We start from the raw sequence: 27,785 nt of genomic DNA on the forward strand, positions 1-27,785 counted from the left end.
ATATGATGTCGCAATGTCTTTTCGTCACTCGTCTGCAAAACAACCTTGTTAAATGAGTCGTCTTTTTTTTTCTTTTTTTTTTTCTTTCTTGTTATGCGAATCCCTCTTTTTGGGAGGTTCTCGTTAAGCTAGGTATGATTGTATTCCAATATCCTCTATTCAATAAGAGTAGATTCAGATTAAAAAGATATAAGTAGATATAAATGTTAATGAAATTCGCCAAATAAAAGTAAAATAAATGCTTGTTTGATGGTAAAGGAATACAGAAAATTTATTGAATCGATTATCGTTTTTATTACGCGATAGTTTAACTTGGTTTATCTACAATTTATTTTTGGTTTATCTACAGTTTATTATTGGTTTATATACAATTTATTACGTCTTTAAGGTCACAAAATATGCTTGTATAAGACATAACTTATGAAGCATTTTTTTTCTGGATATTAAAAAATGAAAACAAAAAGGAGTCTATGTTAGTAAATGATCATTTAAACATTTACACAACATGTATTTAAATTTGAGGAATTTATACTGATAATTAAAGTTGCTGTTTGGCTTAAAATGGTGACTTAAAATTCAGTTTTCTGAGTTATATAAATCATTCAGTGCATTTTATCTTCATTTATTATACTGTATTCATATTGTATAAATTTTAAATTCAAGAGATATTTGTGGTTAGGTGTTAACAGAAGTTCAAAATATATAAATTATATGCCTAAAACACACATACACACACACTTTCTTTAAGAATATGCTTACTAGGCATATGGTATTAGCGCCTATTTCTTTAATATAGAATTCTCTACACTCTTTTCTGAAATTATTACTTATCAAGATTGGTAAAAATGAAATTCTGAAGATGGTTTTGCTGTAAAAGAAAAAAAAAATCGCTTGCATAACGAAATTCAGTTTAATACAAATTTTATAGAATTTAATTTTATACACAGGAAATTATACAATTTAAAAAATATGAAAAGAGCGATTAAATTATGTCTACAAATTCCAGATTTATGAATTATTCTTCATTAATAATGATTGAACTTTTAAATAAGAAGTTTCAAAAAATATAAAGAGGCAGCATTTGAAAAACTAATTTTCATGTTAAATTCCTTAAATGAAAATGTTTATAAAACAAACATCAGTTCAGCACTGATAAAGCATATTTGACAAAGCAAAAGAAAAAAAAAATGCCTTAGTGTGTGATGTGAATATCTTTACCCTGGCAATGCAATAAAAAAAATCTATAATAAAACATTTCGCATAAACCTATCGTTCGATACTTAAACTAAGCTGAATTCATTATGTTTATGAAGTAATATAAGAGGAAGACAAAACATTTTTTGAGCCATTCAACCATAAAAAATGTAAAGAGTAATTTTCTCTTCAAACGACAATTTTTGCAATCTAGATTACATTTGCCTTCAGAAAGAATATGCAACCATTTTCTTTTCGTTGAACTTATCACAAGTTGAGTAATTCTTTCCAAACTTGAGTCTCTTGTCACTTTTAATTTATTAACGGATCGTTTGCGACCTAGATCGGTTTGATGACTTTCAGTTGCCATCTGACTTCATTTACATTTTTCACTTGCGATATCTTCGTAAGGGAGATATCGCAAAAGATTCGTAAAAGATTACTTAAAACTTTATTCAGCGATAACTAAGATAAACAACACATTCGATAAAAGCTGAACTTTTAATTTTAAACCTTGGGTTTCAAAAGAAAGTCTGTGATTAGAGACCTACGGAAGTTGGAAAAGAAGGAGGTTAGTCTTCTGCGTAAGTTAATTTTCATTTTAAATATTTCAAAAGACAAACTGTCATGGTATGTTCAAATTTCTTACTTTTTATGTATTTCAGTAAATTAATTAAGAAAAAAATGGAAGCGAGTGTTTTTAATTAAACTAAAAAAAGTTATTGAGAAGTTAGAGCTGCAAAATAAGATTCAAGTTTATGATGACAATAAATTAAAACTTTTGAGAGATTTCAAGACAATAGAAGACTAAATGCTGAATGAAAAACTTCTTTTTATTCATCTAATTTAAATAAATCATCAAATTCATCTTAAAAACATTTAAGCTAACATAACAGAAAAAATAAACATCGAATCTAACCTAACAAAAAGAATAAGCATCTAATCTAATTTAAAAAGAAATTATCGATTGGAATTATATTTTCAGAAAAAGGTTACATTTACAATAAAATAATTATCGAATATTTAAATAAACCAATATATCTTTTCAAAACTTTAGCATAATTACCCCCCCCCCCATGATTTAATCTTTTATTGGGCAGATGAAATTTAACATCCAGCTAATCATAATACATAGAATAACGAAAACGGTTTATTGAATTGAACTGTTTTATAGTATTTTTTACTTTACAATATTTGATGTCGGTATGCTATCATCTTGAATTTATCATTTGGGTAATCGATACAAAAATATCATTAGATTTAAGGACTGTTCAAAAGGTTACATAAATTTTGGCATTTTTGTTAGATAATTTTTGTAAAATAGAAAGAAACAAAAGTATGAAGATGCTTCCTACCCATCTTAGCAAAATGCAATAAGAAACGTTCTCATAGAAAACAGTGGATTCGATTATTAATAAACCTTTATAAAATATTATAAGAAGATAGTACAGATTTTTTTAATATCACGTTTTATTCGTGCAGATGTAAGTTCTCATTGATTTGAAAAAATGCAACTTTAATCATTGAGAAAGCAAGCTGTGGCAATGTTATCTTTAGGTTCGAGTGTTCCTAAGCTGCCTATTTCACATAATGTCAGTGTTGTTTTAATTTACATTCTGAACAAACAATTTCCTTTAAATAACTCTAAACTCTTTGAGAAGTGGAATTAGTTTAGTTATATTAAAATCCTGTTTTGAAAATCACAAGAACTCTTATGGTGTAAACTTCGTGATTTTGAACGTTAATCGATAATTCAAAGGACTATACGCTGCTTCCTCTTCTGCGAACTGCTATATTAGACTAGCGGAAAGACGTCTGTCTGTAGGCATCAGCATTTAACGTACTCCGAGTCATGAGCACGTTAAATTTGACATGCAGTACTGATTTTTTAATGGATTCGTTGAATGACTGTGCGAATGTGAATTCCTCGAATGACTGAGCGAAGTGTAAATTCGTTGAGTGTTTAAATTTTTTTTTTGAAAAAAATGTACTTTATCATAAACTGAATATGCTTTGTCAAAAGGTTGTAAAAAATCCTATCCATCGGTGCTTTATTCATCACCGCAGGGGTTGTATTAGTTGAGAAAAACGATTTTGACAACAAAAATAATATATAGCAGTAATATAAGTAAGTAGCATATGAAATGCAATTAAATTCCTTCCATATTTCTATGTTAAAAGATACTTCCTTCAGCAATTTTTTCTATTTTTAGATCACCATATCTAAGTAACTAACTGGAAGAAAATTTATCGCCAAAATCAGCGAAATTACAGCCGACGCCACATCGGCATTCTCTTTTTAGATATCTATCTTTAAATTATCGAAAGAGAACATTTTACTTTTGCAATAACATCCATTTTCAACAAAAAATATTATTTTGTGGGTTTGCGCTGTAAGGAATTATGAGTGTAGGAGTCAGATATTAGAGAGAATGTGCACACACGCACACACGCGTGCGCACGCATATAATCTTTTTATTAAAAAAAAAAAATCGCATTAGTGAATTATCACAATTATTGAACGCTCTATTTCTGGATATATATCAGGATGATTTAAACATAAGAATATAAATGAATATGGTAAAAGCAGAGGCAGAAGATTATAAATTAACTTTTTAAATTTTAAAATTCCACTTTGTTATCCATTGGAAGCATTTATTTAAAGGGGGAAACAAATTAATAGGAACGTTAATGAGAAAATTTCTCAACGTAATATGAATATATTTTTAAACAGGAAATTAATGAACAATAATGTTAAACTTTTACCACTGTCAATGATAGCATGGAAAAAAGAATTACTTTTCCTAGATAAAAATTCCGTTTTCAACGAAATAATTGTACTGAATTATACTTAGGAATTGTTCTTAATTTTCTAATTGCAAAAAATTACTTCTATTTTTTAGGTGTTTATTTATTTTAGATTTTAAAATGTTAATAAAAAAGTTTATTGAATTTTGAATTGCAGCAAACGAATTAGTGGAATACAAAATTAATGGAAGGGAAACGAATTAGTGCAATACAAAATTAATGGAAGGGAAACTAATTAGTAGAATACAAAATTAATAGAAGGGAAACGAATTAGTGGAATTACAGGAATATGAAAAGAACAGTATTAACGAAATAGTGCATTTTAGTTAGTATCGAGCAAACATGTTGATCTAAATGTGTAAATTTGTAAAAAGTAATAACTTTTTAAAAATCAGCGACGTTATAAATTTAACTTTTTACTCACTAAATAACACCTAATTAAGGTTCTAATTTATAAAAAAATAGTATTTTTTAAAAATCCCCTGAGTAAATAGAAATTTCACTTGCTTACTAAAAAAGGATATACCGATAATACATAATGAAATTCCAATTATCCGAACTCCAACGATCCGATCGTTTTGCAGGAAGGGAAAAAATAACATTTTCTTTCTTTTTTTTTTTTTTGACAAAAGATAGTAAACTTGCAAAATAATTTGTCTACTATGTTCAAACATAGGTGTTTTATGAAAGAGTACGGAATATAAACGATATTCTATCATCTAGTTTCCCTGATGTTTGATTATCCGAACGGATTCGGTCGTAATTAATATAAGTAACTGTAAAGCTACAGTGTTCTAAAATGAGTAAAGAAGTTCTTGAATGGTACTGATGACAGAAAAGAAATATAATTATTGTAACGCTACAATTCGAATTATTATATATTTATCTTTCTCCTCAATAGCGAAATAAATTATTGCCAAAGTATTTGAAAGAAGAAATATGCCCATAGAAAAAAAATGAACAAAATTTTGCAAATAAAAATTGCAAAGAATAAATATCATGGTTAACGCTGTCAATCAAAATTCATTCTTGTCATTTTGGGCGATTTCTCAAATTCGAAACCCTTTCTACTTTCTTTACAACAAGCGTGAATATATTAAAAAAAAAAAAAAAAAAAAAAAAAAGATTTTATTTGCCATATTTTAACAATATTGATTAATGATCCGATTTTCTATTTCCTTTTAGTTATTTTTTTAAAGTGCCTATGGAAAATTACTTTGTTTTCAGAAATTTTACCACCCATTGTACTTTTGTATGTTATTCTGCCCTAATTTTAGGAACGCTTTGCTGCTATTCATATTGGTTTTGTTCATTTCCATTTTCACTACATACTTTTGTGGATGACCGTTTTGGCTCAACTATTTTCAGAGAATTGATTTAATAGCGGATGCCCAAGATTCAGTTGTAACGTTGGCGCGATTAATAAAATCAATCACGTGCAAAAAAAAACCCCATCAAAAACATAATATGGGTCAGATTTGTTTAATAAAATATGTTTAGAGCATGTTTTATGTATTAAATAAATAACCTGATTGCTCAATCGAATAGAAATTTTCTTTTTACATGCCTCAATTTATTAGACATAATTCTGTCAAAATAAAAATCCGAAATACTAACCTTTGATCAAAAAAATTGCATGTATTTTAATTTCTCTTTCAGAAAGAATATTTTTGAATTTCCCGATATACGTACCTGGCTACTGAGAAATTATTTCGATTTCTCAAATACTGTCGGACCTTGATTTAACAAATCCCTGTCTATCGAATTTTTTAATGCAGCGAATCTTTTTTTTCTGATTAAAATGAAGGCAAACCCTCCCCCCCCTTATTTAACAAATAATAAACCCGAAATTAACGAATTATTTCGATAGCTGAAAGAAAATTTCTGCATTAGTTTGGGTTCGAAAAATATTGGATTGCTTTTCAAATTACTATATTATTCATCTTATCCATAATGGATGAGTATTGAGTAAGTTCTTGAAGGTGAGTATGCCACGTGAGTAGGATATGAATTTCCCTTCTAATCACTCTTTATTTCACAACGCAAGGACGCCGATTTAGCAGAACATTTGATTTGTGGAACATTGTAGAACATCGCAGATTGCCGGAAACGAAAGTGTTTTTCGTTGAGAGAAGACTTTAACATTTTATGCGAATTTGACAAAATCGTTGGACTACAGAACACTTTAAAAACGTCTTGAAATCTCCACGACGACATTAGTAACATTTATTAAACATGATTTAGAAACTGGAAAACATACCTAAAGCTGTAAGACGTAAGTGAAGCAATATTTTCTTCTCTCTATAAAAGCGATTTTTTTTTTTTTTCGTGTCAGGAATCAAGAAAATTGTCAAACATTATTCTGTACATACTTTAAAATTTCAAATTAAAAAATGCTTAATTATTCACTGTAATCTAGCTGCTGAATAAAAAGTTTATAATTTCTAACAATGCATATTTTTGCGTAGTTACTTATTTGGGATATTCTATAAGGTAAATGCACAAAAGTATCATTTTTTTGGACCCCGATATTACGAACAACCCCCAACCCCTATTTAACGAATAAAATTTTTGGTCCCGATGACTTCGCTAAATCGATATCCGACTGTATATATATAAATTGCATTGAACTGATGGAAGTATAAAACCTGGGTACATGGAAATTAATTAAATTTCTAATATGATTTTTTATCATTTTCTTTCCAACGTTAAAGTGAATTATTGTGAATTATTTATATAAAAAAAATTTAAGTACATGAATATGTTTATTTTATACTAATAAATGAAGCATTGAATTAACGCACGCATACAAATATATACTCTTTAAAAGAATAAACTTGAATAACTTTGATTAACATATAAAATAATTCAGTCTCTATTTCTTTTCCTATTGATTAATAAAAAATGCAAAACAATATTGGAAATAAAGCTTATTTTAATTAAAAATCTCTTGACAGTGAAGCATGTATAATCTAACGGTGGAAGCGTCATATCCAACGCCTTATGCGTCGTCGTCCTTTCTACCGCTTATTTTGCTGTCGATGATAGGACAAAAGCATACACCTGATACGACGACTGAAATTAAAGATGTCTATGATTACGTCATCGGTGAGTATTGAAAAACCTCAATTATATTCCTGTATTATATAAATATAATAATGCTAAAAACATTAAAATGTTTATTATGTTCAGATTTCTTTATTTTCAATTGTGAGATGGATTTCATATTTGGATTGATTATTTTGACAGTAAAGTTTAAATTCTATTAAAACTGTATTTTCTTCCTTTAAAAATGCGGTTTTCAGAGAGCATCAAATAAAATGATTATTATAAATACCATCTTTTATTCATAGCTCTAAAATATTGGTGAAAATATTGAAACGATGATGCTTAAACTTTCGAAGGAAAAATTTAGTTTCTATTGCATATAGAAATTCGAATTTTAATTTATGATAAAAACATCGGCGGAATTTAGCAATAAAGTTCCATGGTTTGGTACTTACCTCTATCTTCTTTGAAGTAAAATATACATTATTCTTTTATTATATCTAAATTACATCTCATTATACAAATAATTTTATATTGATTAGAACTTTTTCCGTTTTAAGACATTACGTACCGATATAACTAAATATTATACTCATTGATCCTCGTTCTAAGTAACATTCTCAGAAAGAATGTAAAACGTTTCTTTCAGAAAGAATGAATTATTTGAAATGTTTTTCCCTTTCTGAAATTATTTTAAATAATAAAATCAATATCAAACAAATTTGGATGTCAGTCATTAAATATTATTCTAAATTTTATAATCCTTACGTCGATGCAACCAGAAAAAAGTTCAGAATGACAAGAAAATATGGTTAGATAAGAGTTCTTTTGAAAGTGGCAATTAAATAAAAGACACTTTATGTTAAGTTTTTCTTTGTAGTTGTTTTCGAAAATTAATATTTTCCCTCAATTTTTGCAATTTAACCAATTCGTCTGAAACTCGAATTATGATTCTGATTAATTGCGAATTTGAATTCTGATTACTCGAAAGTCGTCTGAAATTCGAATTAATAATCAGAATGGTAAAAAAATTAACTAGGAGCATGTTGACATTTATGAATTTAAAGTACTTAAAAAAAATTCCAAAAGAAGATTAAAAAGAATGAACAAATGAATGAAAATGTAATGAAACATCATGTTTTATTAATACTTTGCACTCGGAAAGATAATTCGATGCATAGTTATTCACTTAATACCTAGACCTGTTTATTGCGACAAAAAATAAATACATGCAACTGTTTTAAGTTACGTTGTCCGGAAAAATGAATCGACATCTTTTTAACATTCTGTAGGTATTTTTAACAATTAAAATTAATTAAATAAATAAAATGTCAAAATGATGCATCTTCTTGAATGGTGACTGAGAGAAGACATTCGAGTGCAAAGAGTTGAGCATATTTACTTCAGATCAAGCAAAGTCATTCTAATAATATGAATGTGATCGCCATTCCATACAGTCTCTGAACCAACCTGCTTTACTGTTTTGTTTACTTTTTTTATCTTGTGCATCCGAAAAAGTTCATTTATTCCACCTAGATAAAGTTTTCGGGAAAAGTTCTATGTTCTGTGTATAGAGCTTCCATCGAATTGTGTTATTCAAATTCTAGTGTAATGTTTGTCCCTAGGAATCTTCAAAAAAATTTTTGGATTTGTAGTTAGAATAGAATGAAATTTTGCTTTTGCTCTTTTGTGATTATTTTTAATTTTTTTGGATTTACTTTTTGAAAACTAAGTAATTATCAAGTGCAATGTCTAGATAGATACCGTTGTTATTCCACGAAATATATCTTTTGAAACGTTGGTAAAAGCCGAATTGCATTGTTCAAGTTCTAGTATTAATGCTTGCCAATAGGACATTTCAAAAAATATTTTGGATTTCAGGTTTGAATAAAATTTCTCTTTTGTTCACTTGTGATTGTTTTTAATTTTCTTTTGGATTTGCGTTTTGAAAATAAAGTAATTATCATTACAATGCCTAGATAGATGGCGCTGTTATTCCATGAAATATACTTTCTGAAAAGTTGGTAAAGTCGAATTGTGTTGTTCAATTTCTAGTGTTAATGCTGCCAATAGAAAACTTCACATTTTTTTTTTTTTTTTTTTTTTGGATTTGCAGTTCAGGATTGAATAAAATTTCGCTTTTTCTCTCTTTATAATTGTTTTTAATTTTTTAGAATTTACTTTTTGAAAATAAAGTAATTATCAAGTGCAATGTCTAGATAGACGGCGCTGTTATTCCGTGAAATATATTTTTTGAAAAGTTAGTTGGTGATAATACATCCATGTTTTTTTCTCCCCCTAAAAGGTTGTTCGATGTAAAAAGGTAAGTTCTTTTTCCAAAAGAAGACTGCCTGACATACGCTAATATTTAATGTTCCCATTGGATAAGCCATTTAATTTTGGGTGTTCTGAAAGCTTCGCAATAATTAAGATGGAATAAGCCATTTTAATCATTTAGCCAAGCCATTTTAAGATAAAACATTGTAATAAAAAAAAAAAAAACATTTGTGGAATTGAGCTGTTCTGAGAATATCTTCCTCGTCCTTTCCCCTGTTTCATAACTTGGATTTTTTGCGCTGTTGTAACCTATAAAATTGTGTATTTCCATTTTGAATTTTTACCTGCACTTTATGTGAATTTTTGGATGCCAAAATTTCGGTTAAGCTTCATTATCTCTCTTCATCAATGTTTAGTACAACAAATGTTTTCCTATGAGTTTTTTTTTTGGCATCTGATCATTTGTTCCTTTACAAAGTTTGATGCTATTCCAGTTATTATATCAATCTACATCTGATTAGGAGTATTATCAGTTCATGTAAAAAATGTCTAGGAATTAATACTTGAATTCAAAGTCTACTGCTCTCTCAAACTATTTTGCAGAAATTCTACTTTTCTTTTTTAAACTGTGAAATGATATATAAATTTCATATATCTCGTGGAGAAACCCTGGGCTTCTAAGATAATTATTCGCAGTGACAATACGAAACATACTTATTCCTAATCAAAAATTTTGTTTGCAGATTTAAATTTCCTTTTAATAAAATGGTACTTATTTCGATATATGATTTTAAAAAGTTTTGCATATAAAAAGAGAATTTTTTTAACTATATCTTTAAGTACAGTTTTAAAGATACAATTTTGTTTCTTTTAGTTGGAGGTGGCTCGGCGGGATCAGTTGTGGCCAGTCGATTGGCAGAAAAGCACTGCGTCACTGTCCTGCTGTTAGAAGCTGGTAAACCCCCACCGAAAGTAACGGATATTCCCACAGCTGCAAGAAGTTTCATTCAATCTGATATTGATTGGAATTATAGCACTGCTCCTCAAGAACATACTGGGGCTGGACTTATTAACAGAGTAAGATTCCCTGTAGAGTATATTAAAAAACATTAACTATTTTTGTAGTGACTTGATCGCAGAAAAAAGCAATGAATCATCAAATGATAAGCAAAACAAAAAGGGGGAGGGATTGTGTAAGATCAAAAAAGATTTTGATAGCTATACGCAGTATTGGTTCACAGGCAGGGAGGTATTATTAAGTAAAATAAAATGTTGCCAATGAAAAGTATTATAAAATAAATTGATGAAAAAATTACATAACAAAACTCACCAAAACATTATGACTTATTTGCTTTGTTTTAGAAATTCAATTTAATATTAAATATTTCTGTTATATTTTTTAATTGAGGACTACAATACTTTTCGTCTTATTGAACTAATTTTAAATAGTAATGAAAGAAGGAGGTTTTTAATTTTAGTTAACTTCGCATGTTCCTTTTTCTTATCATGTGAGAATATGATGTTGTTTTGATTTGAGGTTTTTGAAGCCTCATAATGCGTAGGCAACAAATTGGCTATTTATCGCTTTTGAGACATCAATTTTTCGCTTTTGGGGTTATTAAAAATAATGCAGAAAGTTGTCACATTTGGCAATTTATCGCCAACTAAAGTTACAACTTGATTTCCAAATTATTCATTCTCCGAATTCTTACGAATTGTCTTAATTAATTTAAGTCATTAATCAATTTAAACTGGTTTGAAACAATCACCAAACTGTCAGATTACGCATGCGTCGATATTTAGAAAAACGATGAGTTTTTTTTTCATCTCAAAACTAGTCGAGCTCCAAAATTTTGTTTGCCAGCTAGAAAAATTGAAAATGAAAGTTTAAAAAAATTATCATTATAGAGAGAGAAAGAGAGAGACCGATGGAGGAGTTACGTGATTGATTGAAACCGGTTTAAACTGGCTAATGACTTAAATTAATTAAGATAAATAATGACTTAAAAATAATAAGGTTCTCATATGATAACGTGAAATTTGCGATCATAGATTTCATTTTTTTTTAAGGATGGAGTTTTGTAATCGATTTTTTTTGCTAATTTTCTCATGTATTAGAGTTAATCAAGAGGATTTTTTAAAAATGTTTTTAGTAAACTTTGCATGTTCCTTGTTTATAAAGATAAAATTTTGTAATCGATTTTTTTTTTTTTTTTTTTTTTTGCAAATTTCTGCATGTAATAGAGGTCTAAAATTTCGTGCAGTTGCTTTTTCCAGATACAAATGAAATATTTTAATAATTTTAGAACCCTTAGTTAATATATTAATTTAGCTAAAAATTGATTTCACAAAAGGAGTGTCTTCTTAAAATTAATTTGAGAATTATTAATTTTTAGATTCCTTACTTCATAGATAACTATGAATTATAAAAGACTTCAAATACCGAAAGTAGAACAAAGAAATTTTAATGTCATTTTAAGGATTTTTATGCCAAACAATGATTTTTTTAAAATTGAAAACTAAGGATTGTTATGAGGAAAGTAAAACACAATATAAACACCCATTTGAAAGATATAATTCCTGGATATTCATAGAATTCTGATAAATATTCCAATATGTTGAGAATATTTTTATCAGAATCTTACACTTTTAAAGTTTTGTTTCAACTTCCATATTTTTGATGAAATATATTAATTAAAATAAGAACTTAAAAAGTTTATTCTTGGAATAGGAATATTACAAATGGAAACAAGAATATTTGTTATTCTAGTACAGCATAGTATTAAACTTTATAGACTATGTATAAATAAGCATATTTATTTTTAGAAATCTAAAACATCAATAAGTAATTCTCTTCAAAATGAAATTTTATATGACAGTTTAGCAAATGGATCAAACTTAAATAAAAATCTGATGACTTGCTATATTATCTTGTGTGATTGCATTCATTTGTAGGATAAGTTTTAGGTTTTTTACATCCCTTTTTTTATAATCACAGTAAAAATGATAACAAATAATGAGGAAAAATTAGAAAATAATATAAAAAATCTTTAAAAAAATACTTGTCCGATGTATTTAATATGAAATATATATATATATATATACATATATATATATATATGTAACAAATTCGAATCCTGTCGGCTTTTTAATATGTAATATTATTTTATGTGAAGCAGAATGCAGTCTGAAGGCAGTGAAGAGATTCCTTTTATCTTTTTAAATTCTTTTTAATATCCATCGGGAAAGCATAATTATTTACAAGCAGAGACGCGGACAAGACGTCCGGCGCAGCGCAGTACGAAAGCAGAAGTGGGGAAGAAGGCCGAAATAAATTATCCCTCGCCTTATAGATTTTGACAGGGAAAATATTTCTTCACAGTGCCAATATATTAATAAGATTCTGATAGGGATTTCTGACGTATGTCAATCACATGTAAGGGAAACACAGGGATCTTTTAAGAAAGAATGTGCTTACTGGACATTTTTACCCCTTCATGCCGAGCGCGTGAAAGTATCGGCTTTTAGCTGACTAAGTAATTTTATAAAGCTTCTCTTGAATTAATTAAGTAGAGAAAGTGGAATTGGATCACGAAATAAGAGAATATTTTAGAATGAAGTTACTATGGGCTAAATTAAGATAAAATCTTGGAAATTAATTAAATTGAAATTAAAAGTTTAAAATATCATTACATATATAATATAATGATATTTTAAACTCTTAATTTAATCCAAATTAATGTCCAAGATTTTATCTTAATTTAGCCCATCGTAACTTCATTCTAAAATATTCTCTTATTTCGTGATCCAATTCCACTTTCGGTTTAATTAATCCCTTGGTAAAAATAATGCGCCATCAGTACTACGTATTAAATGAAATTGATAGTTCATTTGACACTTTCGCCCTTGTTAGAGGTCATCATATGTATTCCAACCGCACGTGGCCGGAAATCCTATGTGAAGGCTAGTAATCGTTTTTCGGCCCTTTTTGCTTCTTTCTTATTAATACTTCTGTTTTTGTTCCGTCTTGTAAAATAATCATGTTTGTCTCCGGGGGGAGAAGAGAGAGAATAAAACGAAATTAAAACTACCAATTCTCTTCACTGTTTCGAACCTGCATTCTGCTTCAAACCAAAATAATGTTACATATTATTTAGTCGACATGATTCAAAATAGCATTATATATATATATATATATATATATATATATATATATATATATATATGTGTGTGTGTGTGTGTGTGTGATTTTTTAAATAAAAAATCATGACGTTAAGATAATAATCGTAAAAGCATGAGAAGAAGAGAACATTAGGAGAAGTTTATTTGAGTGATAAAGACGTTTAATACTAAATATATATAATACCAAAACTAAATGCAAAAGTAAAAATACTAGACAGACTAGAAAGTAAAAATACTTGTTTTTATTGACAGAAAGCCAATGTACCATGAAACATTAGAGATGTTTCTTGTAATTTCAATTATTGAAATTCTTATATTTTAGTCTGTAGCATGGCCCAGTGGAAAAGCTATTGGTGGCTCAGGTGTCATTAATGCCATGTTGTATCTCAGAGGAAATAAAAAGAATTACGACGAATGGGCTCGCCAAGGAGCGTCTGGGTGGAGTTATGCAGAAGTGCTGCGCTACTTCAAGAAGTTGGAAACCAATACTAATCAAGATTTTGTAAATAATGGTGCGAAAATGTCTATTTTATTTTAATCAGAAATTTTACATTTAGTTTTCTTTGAAGAGCAAAAACTATATGCGGTTTTCAGTCTTAACAAGAAAGCCAATTTACTATTCAACTTCTTGTAGATGAATATTTGAAAAAAATTAGCTAGTGCTGCATATAATTGCTTCTTTAATTTTTCTCAATAAAAATTATTAAAATTGTGAAATATTCAATTTATCAAGGTTGTGACATTTAAAAAAAATTAGTGCATAAAAATACTAATGCACTAAAAATTTAGTGTATATAAATACCATAATACGATCCAGGTTAATTCAAAATTTTGATAACTCAAAGTTAAAATGTTAAATTTTGATTAGAAGCTTATATTTTAATTATCACATCATAAAAAACTTCAAGCATCACATCAGATCTGATTACTTTCTTTTAATATTTAATCCTATCAGTGAAAGAACATAAAAGAAAGTACTATATTAAAATGTTTAGCATTAATAACTAATATCAGTGACGTAAAAAGGATAAATGACTTGTGGGTCGAAACTTTTTTCTGCCTCTTTTCCTATTTGGTGTTAAAAAATGAAATAAATACACTATTGTTTTGTTGTTGCAATGTTTACAGAAGGCCAATTATTGAGCATAATAATTATCTTTCTACTGTTGTCCAACTATTGTCCTATTGTAAACAGTTGTCCCGATGGGACAACTATTTTTTATTGGCCCTCCTGGATCGCGTGAGCTGCGTGAAGTAGGCGTGGTCTTCAATTTCGCCGCAATAGTTGACCTCGTCTTCTTTAGCCGAAATTTGGCCCTTAGTCTATACTCTTTTTCACTTTGTCGCTACGCCACGGAATATGATTTTCAAAAAAAACTTTTTTCATACATCTTAGGAGTGAACGTATTTCGAAAATATTAGATGATTCGGAAATTTCACATGAAAAATGTAAAAAAAATAAAAGTAATAATAATAAAAATAAATAAATAAAATCAATTTAAACTTATTAGTAAAACTTGAGTTCAGTTTATAAATTCAGTTTTAACATACTGTTTATAATAACAATTTTTCCGTCCTGTTATGACGAACAGTATCAAATACGGTGTATCTTGTTATTATAGCAGTATTATTACAAACAATTCGAATTTTATTTCATTAATGCTGTTTCTAAAAAACATGCGAATTCCTAAAAAAATCAACATTCTTTTATTCTTTCTTTTTTATTTTCTAACTAAGCAAATTCAAAAAAGTTACATTAAGTACCAACTATGAAAAAACTCGACTTAGTATGAAATATATTATTATTATACTACCTCAAATTTTCTTGTTTAATTTTTAAAATTCTTCGATATTCTTTAATAATCATTTTAACAAAACTACGAAAAACTCATTCTGAAATTGCATTTTTTAAAAAAAAATTGCTTATCAGTTTTCGAATGTAATCAAATCTCTGAATTATGAGAGGCATTAAAATTTAGATATCAGTTACGTTTAAGGAGTTTAAAGATGAAGACAAATTATTTTAAGCCAGCAAAAAAGAAAATGTCAATTTCCTAAGAAAGTGCCAGTTTTCATTCTATACTTCTTTCTAGAACAAAATATAAAATATTAGAATGAAATTTTTTTCTGCTAAATTTTACTTATTAAAGCGGGAATTGATTCTTTTCTTTCTTTCTTTTTTTTTCCTCGTTTTTTTTTTATTTTGTTTCAAAAATTATAACTTAATGCAATAAGTTCTTTCTTAAAAATGGAATTCTTTCAAATTCAAAATTGACATTTACTTATAGCACTTACGAATCTAAATTAAGCTTTTGGGGAGAAAAATTTCATTTTGTTGAAATAACTGTGATGTAAAAATTTATATTGCTCATGAAAATACATCATGAATTCTGTTTATTTTCCATTATCATAATGAGAAGTTATCTAATGGTTATAAGAATTCAGTCAAACATAATTTTCTTTCAGATAGAAATGTTTCACAATATTACATTTAAAGTATTGTTATTAAAATAACAAAGAAAAAAAAACATATTTCCTTTGATATATGAAATTTTTTTAATATATATTTTCAGGCTATCACGGTGTTAATGGGCCGATTACAGCGTCTAACCCAGAGTACGATTCCGAACTGAAAGCTGCAGTATTTGATTATGCTAGAAACAAAGGAATTCGTATTGGTGATATAAACGGCCCACAAGCAACAGGTATCCTGTGTGTTTAAATTATAACTTGTTCTTTTCTTTTATTGTGTTTGGTTTTCTTAAACTATAATTTTTTATTTGCTAAGTTTTAAACAGAAATAAAAAAAATAATAGGCTATCCATGGTTAATAGACATTTTTTTAGTCTTAGACACAGATTTAAATCAAAATTACTCAGCATAAAAAAAAAAATGTCTATACAAGAATTTAATAAGACCTGTTGTCTTGTCACGAAAACCGTAAAAAGCCGGGAGACAGAGCTAGAATCATTTAAGTCTTGAGGCAGTATTGAGTCTTGTTCTGAGCAGCCAGTGTGTATTGAATCAGCTGACGAATTATATAGTCAGGAGTAATCGAAACGTTTTGTGATGTTAAAATTATTTACGAATCTATTTGTTGCCTGCGTGTTGCTGTTTATTGCTCTTGTATACGCTTTAACTACGTTTTGTTGTCTGTGTAGAATAAAGCGCCATTTTTTGTCATTGTTAGACCGTTTCGCCGGAGATGCATTGATTCCTTGATTTTCTGATTATGAATATTGAATTTTTGTAACTATATATATATATATATTGTTCCTGATTCAATTCTCACTTTTTTTTATTCAATTATTTTTAATACGCTCTTAACAAAATTGCAGACTCTGTAGTTCCGAAGAACGAAGCGGCAAAAAATTCTTCACACCTAAATATCTTTTTAAAAAGATACCTAAGATACCCTTGCCTAAATAAACATGTGGCAAAGAAATCCCTATCAGAATCGCATTGCAAAATCACTGCAGAGAAAAATTTCGGGCATTTTCCTCTTGCATCGCGATGTAAGCAGACGTCACTTAATCATTTTTTCTCTCTTGTACAAATTATGACACCCATGATTCAATAAATTAATTAAAATTTCAAAAGTTCTTTTCTTTTCAACCATGTCTTTGCCCAATTATGTTTATATAATAATAATAATAATTTTTTTTTCTCGGAACAATTTTTTACTCCTTAAAAATCGATGAAAAATGAAGTTAATGATTAAAAAAAAATAAAAAATAAACTTCATTAAAATTTGAATTCTTAAACAAATTGCCTAGTAATTGAAATTTTAAGAAATAGTTAACCAAATAGCGGTATAGTTTTGTTCTTTCTACCGCATTGAAGAATTAAATGATAATTATAATATATAATGGATTCTTTTTATCTCTCCATTGTTAGAGTTGGCATAGATAGAGTGATAATTAGATGTAATCATTTAACTATAATTTAAATATAAATTTTGACAGATGCAACAATTGACAAACAATTTTTCTAATATGTAATATTATGAAAATTGATGCAGATCCCACAAAACTTATCAGAAACTCCTACAAAATTATTTGCTTAAGCATTCATGGTCTATGAGATTTCATCCAAATATCCATTAATGCAAAAAAAGAGTGTATCTTGCATTAAAATGTTTTCAATGATGCCTAAAATGTATTTTATTTTCATTTTAGAGGTAAATATATAATGAATACTTCAATTATTATATTTGTGGAAAATCTTTGAAGACACGTGGAAACATTTCTGGCTTTCTATAATTATATTAATTGCTTTTTAAATAAACGAATTACAGTTTCCTAATGATTAGCTTACTAATGAATTTACTACTCGTGGAAATAGCATATTGTAAAAGCGCTTATTGAAGAAACCTTACTGAAACCTGCAAAAGTAAAAACTGTTTAAATTGTTAAAACTGTTATGTTCAGAAAACAGCTATATTTTTAGATAAATATATATTCCTATTCCTTTTTCATATGTAGGTTTATATGATATGCAAGCTTCCACACGAAATGGACAGCGGTGCAGTGCTGCGAAAGCTTATCTAGTACCCAGCGAGAACAAAACGAACTTAGATATTGTTGCAGGAGCATTTGTTAAAAAGGCAAGTGTTTATCTTACTAAAAGCAGTGTAAAGATTTTTCGAATTGAAAATCACGTTACTACCTGCGTATTTGTATCGATTTTTGTGAATGCATGTACTTTAAAATTTTGGTATAGTATGTTATAAATTCATAAATAAATTTTGTTTTTCGTTAACAGATGGACTTATACTTTCATGAAAAACAGACAAATTCATGAATAAACAAAAAAATACCTTGCTGTTGATAGAAGATGTTTATTGCCTCTATTATCTCTAATAAACTTTATGAAATGAGACATTTCAATTTAAATGATCTTGTCATTCGTATTTGATTTGCACTGTTACTAAAATAAGTAAATATTTTACGATGTCTGAGCAAAGTGGAAAAAAAAAAAAAACTTTTATGAAATGGTATAATGAATCACTGAAAATTTTATTTTATTTTTTAGATCATCATTGAAAATCGCATGGCCAAGGGTGTGGTTTTTGATTTTGAAGGGGAGACTCGTGAAGTGAGAGCTTATAAAGAAATCATCTTGTCAGCAGGAACCACCAACACTGCTCAACTCCTGATGTTGTCCGGTATTGGACCTCGAGCTGAACTGGAAAAACACAAGGTATATTTTTCATTTACTTTTATTTTTATTACTAAATGCTTAAAGGCTATCAAATGTTCCATCTTTAAAAGAGGTGTGATGTTTCCATCCAAATCGTTATTTTGGATAAAACTAAAATAAAAATCATAATAAAATTTTACTTAACCAATTCAATTACTTCACCGTCATCAAAATTTTACTCTATATTGATAAATGGAACATATTTTAAATTTAACACTGCTAGAATCATGAAGATTCCTTATTAGGTAAATTCAAAAGAATTAAATTAATTAAGTATTCGGGGTAAACTAATGGATTCGTATCGTCACGCTAGCACTATTTTTTAAGACCTAAATTGACCAGCAAAGGTACAATCCCTCCCGTAGGAAGTAAGTTCCATCATCAGTATGGAGGCAACCAATCATATACAATTAATTTACTTACCCGAGGCTGCGACTAACCACCATACTGGAAATTTCCCGTGCCCCCCAACTTCCCGTGAGGTTTCTTGTAAGGAATGAATGAAATGTTGAAAGAATGGAAGGCCGTAAACAAAAGCATGGCCACATCAAGACTTTAAATATATCCTGGGACTAAAGGCAACTGCATATTTAATTATATTAAGGTCAACGTTTTATTTAATTTTTGAATGTTTTTTTTTTAAATTTAGAATAAATTTTAAATTAAAACAATTGCATTATCATATTTTCTTCTTTCCATTCTCATATAATTCAAGAATATATATATATATATATATATATATAATATAATATTAATTTAACTGAAGCTATTTTAAAGCGTTTTACGTTTTCTTCGAAATACTTTTGGCTTTCTCCAATAAGGATTCAAAGAATAAGCAAATAATACAATTTAATTTTAATATTTTTATAATTCGGTATCAATAAGCAAAACTTATAATTTGGAATACATTAATAAAAAATGGAATGAATGACAATATGAAACTGAAATGGAAATATTACCTTTTCTACCTTTAGATATAACTTCCACTCATGTTGAGGCATTTGTCTCAACACTGGAGCAGCTTAAGAAACTCCGAAACTTTGAAGTCGTCTTCAAAGTCAAATCTATGAGCCGAGGGATTTCTGCATGGGTCAAAACAGATGAAAATATAAAGATGCCAAGTCAGGGCGGTATGATGAGTGCTCCAAAACTTCCCAAAAAGAGTCTTTATAACTCTCCTTTCTGTTCATGCAGTTTTAGATTAACTACCATACAGTCCAGATTTGGCACCCTAAAATTTTTATCTGTTTGAATCCATAAAAAGGTTTTTTTGGAGAAGAAGTTTGATTATAACGACGACATCATACGGCCTGAAACGTTCCATGAGATTAAGGTATTGAAATGGATTCAGTTCTGGGACAAATGTCTCAACATGAATGTAGAGTTTTAATTAGTGGCCATTACCATTCCACTGTTATACTGAATGCATCCAATTCAATTTAGTTTTATTATATTGTAATAGATGGCACCATGGGTTCTACTAATCGAAAGTGCTAAGTCACGTGACCATAAATTTTATATAAAACGAGCTGTTGGCATTGGCTCGAGAGCAGAGAGGCGTTGCACAGTTTAGCTATGAGCAGACATCTTGTTAGGCTTCGCCCTTTGTGCCATCTAAATATTTTACTTCTAACTTTAATGTAAATAATCTTTCCCGTCCTAATTGTTAATGTCCTTTTAATCGTGTTTACTGTAAATAAATTATTTGTTTTATTTAAAAGTTTCTTAATCAGTACCCTAGACACTGATCCAAATGGGATTGAATGGGCATTTTGTCCCACCCAGTCCTACATGAATAGCTGTTACGTCGAAAATTAATAACCAAGTAAAAGTAAAAAAATGTAATAATAATATTAATAACTTTCATTTCCATTTTATATCATTATTCATAGAATTTTTTATTATTGTATTTAACATTATGCACATTACTTACTGATATCTTTCCTTGTAATAAAAGTTAAATGGGAAAATATTAAAAAAAAATTTTGTGGCACAAATTCAATAACCTTTTTTGAAATCTCAAAGAATTCTAGTTTGCTTTGAAAACGGAAAGTTGTGTCAACAGGAACCATTAATCTGTCATAACGGGATATAATTCAAATTATAAGATATCATAGTAACAGTTTTGAAGTTTAAAGTTACAATGTAAATCTTTCGAATATTAAAACTTATAAATAATACATATTTTATTCTTGACATTTTCGATAGTTTATTTCTAATTTTTTAGAACTTCAAAAATTGTATTGCTTAAAATTGTTCATTTCAGATACCAGTTATAGCTGACTTACCAGTTGGTAAGAATCTGCAAGATCACTGGGCAACTATTCTTTCTTTTGAACTAGCTGGGAATATTAAGCCTTTCGCTGAAAAGCAAGTTGATGAATCACAGATAAAAAATTATATTGATAATAAGAAAGGTAATAGACCAAATTGATGATTTTATAATATCCTGATAATTTTTCATAACTATTTAACTATCAAGAAAAGGATTTATGAAAAATAAAATCAGATGTTAGATCTTTAATAAGTTTGTTAAAGCGGAGATTTAGCTGAACCAGTAATGCTATTCACATTATATGGATTCAAGATGACAACCAATAAATATTAATATACTAAAGGTAATTTTTGTGCCAGCTAATCTCTGTTTACGTCATAACAGCCTCTTTTCGAAAGAACATCCACAGAGGACTGTCGGGCTACAGGGTAAACAATTGGAATGCCCCCTCTCAAATGGTGGACGTATATCTTCCGATTTCCCTTTCATATTATGTACTATTGAGAAAAATAGATTTCTATCATGTATTATTTCTTATATAAGAATTTTCACAAATCTGGATTAAGAGATATGCAATATTGTTGAATTTAAAGCTACTTTCTGTAATTTATTATATGTATGTCTTGTATTAATAGAAGATAAATGTAAAAATGTAATTCAGTCCATGCTGGTCCTGTTTATTATGGTCGAAAAAATATTCTTTAAAAAAAGGAAAAAAATTTTTTATTCCGGATTAATGACCCACTCCTGAGATCTAGGTATTTTTTGCCCCCCCCCCCCGGTTCCTCAAACATCTATCATAATGGAAATAGAGCCGGGGTACTTATCGAATTGCACTTCATTCATTAAATGCATTACCTTCCATAAAGTTTTTTCTAACAACCCACCGGGGTGGGGTGATGATGATGTCGTGTCCGCGTTACCACGGAAAGGGGGTGCAGTAGCTTCTGAGGGTAAAGACCTCTGAGCACCCGAGGGCAGAAGTCTGACTTCTGAAGATGACACCCACACATTCGCTGGCACAACCGAGGTGGGGTGGCTTGGTGATAAGGGACAAAGGGGGCTTTGGGGACAAAGAATTTCGGGTTCAACACCCGATTCTCCTAAGAAATCGCCATATAATTGAATATGTTGTTCTCATCATCGACCTTAGGTTAAAGAATAGGAGATCCACCTCAATAAAATAATATACCTCAATAACTTAATGGCAGCACTATAGTGCCTCTTAATCTTGGAAAACCTATGATAAACAGGTTGAATATCATTTGTTACTTGGAGGCTCAGGTCACACTTAAATCTGTTTTCAAAGAAAAAGGGAGAGAACTCCTGAGAACTATCTGAACTCCAGAGGAAATAACGCATTTGATAAACTGTTAAAAGTAAAATAAATATCAAAGCAAGCTATACCGAAGTGCAAATTTTACCAAGCTGGATAGTATTCTCTGAAAGTAAAATATAACCCGATCGATGTATTGTGTTTCCATAAAACATTAAGAAGAAAATGAATTTTAATAACAGATAAAACATCTTGATATCTCTATACAATGACTGATGTTTAATTTAATAACCAAAGATATTTCTTTAAAGATATTCAAATTTAATGTTATAGTATTTTTTATTAATATACTTCGTCAATATTTGTTGTCAAATCCTTTAGAAAACATCCACGTGTCTCTTATCAATTTAGATTTAAATAAATTTTTAAGAAATTTCAGATGTCAGCAATTATTAAAAATAAGGATAATTGTTTGCCTGAAAATATAAAAGAATTTTTTAAATAGAAGAATGATTCTGGCATTTATTATTCTTGCTTTCTTTAGGTGTTTTAACATCTCCTCAAGGAGTGAATCTTTTAGCTTTCCTCAATCGAAACGAGCCAATAGCGACTGGAAATTATCCTGACCACCAGCTCTATTTTTGGGAAGGAGCCACAGATCCACCTGAACACCAGCTTAGAATAAAACCTGAGGTATATGCAGTATTAGTGTTTTATAAACGTGGACAATGATTAGAATTTAAACTCTGTAATCTTTCAAATGCTCCATATAACGTTCCAGATATGGTATTATATATAATACTCGAATTTCTATAAGCCTGTAACAACAGAAATATGCTTAAGTAGATGAAAAACGAGTAGCATCAAAATATTCTTTTGTAATAGAAGTGATTAATTATTTTTTCTATATATAAGATAATACATTCTTTTGAACTTTGCATCAAATAATACTTTGACATGTATCTTTTAGTTGTATTTATCGAATACAACTTCTTGTATTTATTGAATAATATTTATTTTTGAATATATATTACAAAGGCAAATTAATTTAGTTGCAGTTCAATGCGTGTTATCAGTGTTTGTGCTATTTGCTTATTTGAAACTTCACTAATATGTTTTTAGCAAATTGGGCTTTTAATTTGTGCCAAATTTCATAGATTTCGCAATTTTCGTTCCTAAAATATTCAATGATTATTCAATAAACATATGAAATAGGTACTTTGTATTTACTCAATTAACTAATGAATTAATATATAAACAGATGAAGAATAAAACTATGCGAAACAATTATTTAAACTTTAAACAACTTATAGTTACTAATATACTAAAATTATTTATCACCATTAAGAAATTTTCGTTTACAATTAATTTAACATCGTAAAGGATTACGTATTTCAGTATTTCACCTATATAGCAAAGTATAGTTTGACGGATTAATTGTATATAACACTATTTATCTCGCAAGTATATAAAATTTAACATATATGAATATTTAAAAACTATCTTGAACCGTAAGGATTATTTTTATTCTTTTCATTCTCGTGTATAAGGCTGAATTAATTCGATGCAATAATTTTTCTACTGTTATGTATCTAAAAAAAAAAGTTGCTTGCTCCATTTTTATATGACGACTTTGATAAACTGAAATGCATAATTAGTTTAGATCTAGAAAGCCTCGCACAAGTTTAAAGAATGAATTATGTGAATTGGAATATTAGTTTGAAAATATATCAAAAGGATTTTTTATGGGGAAACTCGTATCTAGCCAGTTATATCTTTATCAAATTGTAAAAAATTCTTATAAAATATCTAGTCCCAATTGAAAAAGTTATCTTTTTGATATATCTTAATTACTCAGCCCTTTTTTAAAGTTTTTTTATATGCTATATATACAGATAAATTACAATCTTTACTTTCTATTATTTAATATATTGACTCGCCAAGGTAAGCTGCAGATAGTTTAATAATCAATTGATTTTTTTTTCAGTATTTCGAGGCAATTTTCGGACCATATAAAGAGAAACCCTTCTACTTCTGCCTGTCTCAAATCTTGCATCCAAAAGGTCGAGGAGAAGTTACCTTGCGTTCTGCAGACGCTTATGATCCTCCTGTCATCGATCCTAAGTATTTCTCTGATCCTGATGACTTAGATGTTGTTGTAGAAGGTAAAATATAGCTTAAACTGCTTTTTTTGGTGGCATTTGATTTTAAGTGTACAGATAACTTGTGGTGAATGGGTATGAGTGAGGATAGAACCTGGGACCTTGTGGTTCGCAGTCCAGTAACATGAACATGATACAAAAGCAATTGCTCGAGTAGCGTAGATGTTAACTGGCTTATATGCTTTCACCAGAAACTGATTTGTTTGAATTTAAAACTGATGTTACGGATAGGCGACTCTCTGGTAGTGTTTTTATGACTGCAACTTTCTTTATATTTGGGTTTTAAAATGAAATAGGAACACCAATACCTGGACTTATGACAATTATACTGTTTTCTTCGATATCGCTACGTCACTGGAACAGTGAGGAGATTTTAGGGTTATGTGAAACTATATCAACCTGGTATTTTGTATCAGATACTCATAAGTATTAGAGGTACCAGTATCAGATTTTGGATTAAATTGGTAATCTTCTCGGCCTCATTCATTTTCAATCAGTCATGCAATATTAATCTACTACAAAGTATTACTCGATATATTGTCGATATAGCCTAAATCTCCATCCTGCCTCGGTGATGCTATAAGCATGCATGTTTCTTAAAATATATGATTAACTGCACCCACAAAGCTTTTCATTTCCTCTTCTCATCCCCACATCAATCAATCAATATCTTTTTTGAAAAAGCGAAATCCCAATTTGGAACCACTTTCTTATCAATGTCAGTTACTTGTCTCGGTACAACAACGAGAAGACATATCCAGTGAGTATCCGGATTTGTTACGATGGGAAAAGAATAGATTACCAGTTGTATCAGGTACAATCAAGTATCAGTATTAACCTGTTTTGGTATAAAAAACTGAACGTTAACGAAATTTTTTGAACCAGTTTTGTTTGTGTGTATGTGATAGTCTAAGAATGAAAATCTCTTTTTACATCTTTTTTTTCTCTTAATAAAAACCAAAATAAATTTAGAAAGCGTATAAGAAATATCAATAAAGATAAGTGTCAAAATTTATAACTTAGCAGTATGTGTGGAGGTGTTTTCAGTAAAATGAAAAAAAAAAAAAATTAAAATTCAGAATTTTGATTAAATTTATGATTAATAGTTAATCGAAGTATTAACATTTTCCCACAATAGCTTCGTGGTATATATTTTCAAAAATCATTTTAACACATACTTAAATTTCAAAATATTAGCTTTTCAGCAATACCATTCTTATTTGTTCTCAGAAATATTTTGTCGAATCTTAAAAAGTTTTTTATAAATGTTTTAAATATATATTTTACAACAGTTCTCTTCATAGATTAACTCTGTATTTATACATATGGGCGTTTCAAAGATATCAAATATATCTTTTAAATAAGTTTTATCTTTGCTATAAATGAGTGTAAATTTTTAAAACAATGTAAAGACCAAAGAATAAAGCCTAAAACTTTATCACGATGACGTTTCGAACTATAGGTGGATTGAGAACTAACTTGGCTTTGTTAAAGAAAGACTAATCTTTAACTAATCTTAACTTATTTTTTTCCGTTTTTTCTTATTACTAATTATTTCCATTGTCCGTATTTGCTTATTATTTATATTCCGTTTATACTTGCTTATTATTATTATAATATTGCTTATTTGTTTATTATTTTTATTACTTTTCCGTAATTGCTTAACTCAATTAGTTAATTGAGAATCTAAAAAAATGACCTGCAAGAATTTTTTGCTACCCATTTCAAATCGTTTCTCATGGCTTAAGAAGTCCTAAATTAAAATATACTACATCCCTATAAAATCAAATGTACGATAGTGATATCTTCGGTTAATCTTTTTATTTCTTTGATCAATTATATGTAATCAAACAAATATACCTTTTCCCTTGACTTTCCTTCCTTATATTATTATATCATAGGAATGAAGAAGTGCAAAGAAATTGGCGAAAGTGAAGAATTAAAAAAGATCGGTTCCAAGATATTCACTACCGTGTATCCTGGTTGTGAAGATTCCGTGAACGACGACGACAGCTACTTCCGTTGCATAGCGCGCTCTATTGTGATTACTCTAAATCATCAAGTTGGAACAGCTAAAATGGGAAATCCAAGAGATCCTGCTACTGTCGTGGATCCAAAGCTACGGTGAGTTATCCATTTATTTTAATTCTTTTGAAATAAAATGATTTCCGGAAGTTTGTGAATTTATTATAGTAGTCATCGCTTTTAGTGATCAATTTCGATATCCAGGCAGTTTGGCATGTAGGTTTTATTAAGATCAATGAAGAGGATTATTTTTATTCATTGAAAAGATATCCAAGTGATTCGCATATAGATTTTATTAGGATTAATCTAGAGAATTAATTTTATTTATTGAAATTCATTCATGCCATTCAGCATGGAGATTTTTATTAGGAGCAATCAAAAGGATTACTTTTATTCCTTGAAAAGATGGGTGATTCGGAATGGAGATTTTATTAGGACCAATCAAAAGGATTATCTTTCCGAAGATTATAAATCTTTTTCAGTGTTGACATAAATTGGGAAACAACAACGACAAAAATTACAGAGGAACAATTTGCCATGCACAGACGAATGTAGGAGATGGCGGCATATAATATGAGAACAATGGCGATGAAGAGGTGCCAAAAAAGAAATCATACTCAGCTTGCGAAACACTGTAAATCCATCTGTCCTTAAGCAGATCAGTTTGATAATTTACTGAATCTTTTGCTGAGCATGATTCGTATGCAAGGTTTAACTATCAAATGCTTCATAGCTCAATAATTTCAATAAATTTTTAAGAAAGTATAACAAATTAAAGATGAATGAATATTTTTCAATCTTGTACATTGTATCGATTTTCTGTTTCAAATTAAAATGTGTCGTCCATGTAGTGCTGCTTTATTTTTATTTACTTACATTATTACTCATTATCATATTCATTAATCTTTCCAGCGTGAAGACGATCCGTCATTTAAGAGTGGTTGATGCATCAGTCATGCCGCATATTCCAGGTGGCAATACCAATATACCAACTATGATGGTGGCTGAAAAGGGTTCTGATATCATCAAGGAAGACATTCGTTGCGAAGGTGATAACGACCTGCACTCCTTTTTTACTGAATAATTGCTCAGCGGAATATCTTGTTTCCTTTAAAACATAATTGTAATCTATATGAACAATCCTTATTTCTATTAATAATAAAAGACTATGTGTCTATTTGCTGGTATACTCTAAGGCTGATTCTTTGATCTAAAGATACCAAACTTAACACAAATAATGTTGAAAGATAGCAAAGAGTACCTCAGAGAGATTTTTTAATATTTTAACCAATTATGTCACAATAACTTTTGAAAGTGGCACAAAAAAGATTTTATG

The 27,785-nt window shown here is 28.9% G+C and overlaps 1 protein-coding gene across 3 annotated transcripts; it reads left to right on the forward strand.

Moving 5' to 3' along the window:
- Positions 1-1,613: 1,613 nt before the first annotated feature.
- Positions 1,614-27,638, forward strand: LOC129962756 (uncharacterized GMC-type oxidoreductase Mb1310-like). Of its 3 annotated transcripts, none has more exons than XM_056076749.1 (12): positions 1,614-1,765; positions 6,960-7,110; positions 10,202-10,404; positions 13,832-14,021; positions 16,083-16,214; positions 17,994-18,115; positions 18,544-18,711; positions 20,978-21,128; positions 22,807-22,955; positions 24,250-24,427; positions 26,326-26,548; positions 27,362-27,638. In XM_056076749.1, the coding sequence occupies exons 2-12, from the start codon at positions 6,966-6,968 to the stop codon at positions 27,531-27,533; spliced, it is 1,833 nt and encodes a 610-aa protein (XP_055932724.1). In that variant the 5' UTR covers positions 1,614-1,765; positions 6,960-6,965; the 3' UTR covers positions 27,534-27,638. The 3 variants fall into 3 exon arrangements, with proteins under 3 accessions (XP_055932724.1, XP_055932722.1, XP_055932723.1); XM_056076747.1 differs by having other exon boundaries at positions 1,621-1,778; XM_056076748.1 differs by lacking the exon at positions 1,614-1,765 and adding an exon at positions 6,068-6,277.
- The last annotated feature ends 147 nt before the right edge of the window (positions 27,639-27,785 follow it).

Source organism: Argiope bruennichi, chromosome 3, assembly GCF_947563725.1.
Source record: "Argiope bruennichi chromosome 3, qqArgBrue1.1, whole genome shotgun sequence".
Taxonomy (NCBI): Eukaryota; Metazoa; Arthropoda; class Arachnida; order Araneae; family Araneidae; genus Argiope; species Argiope bruennichi.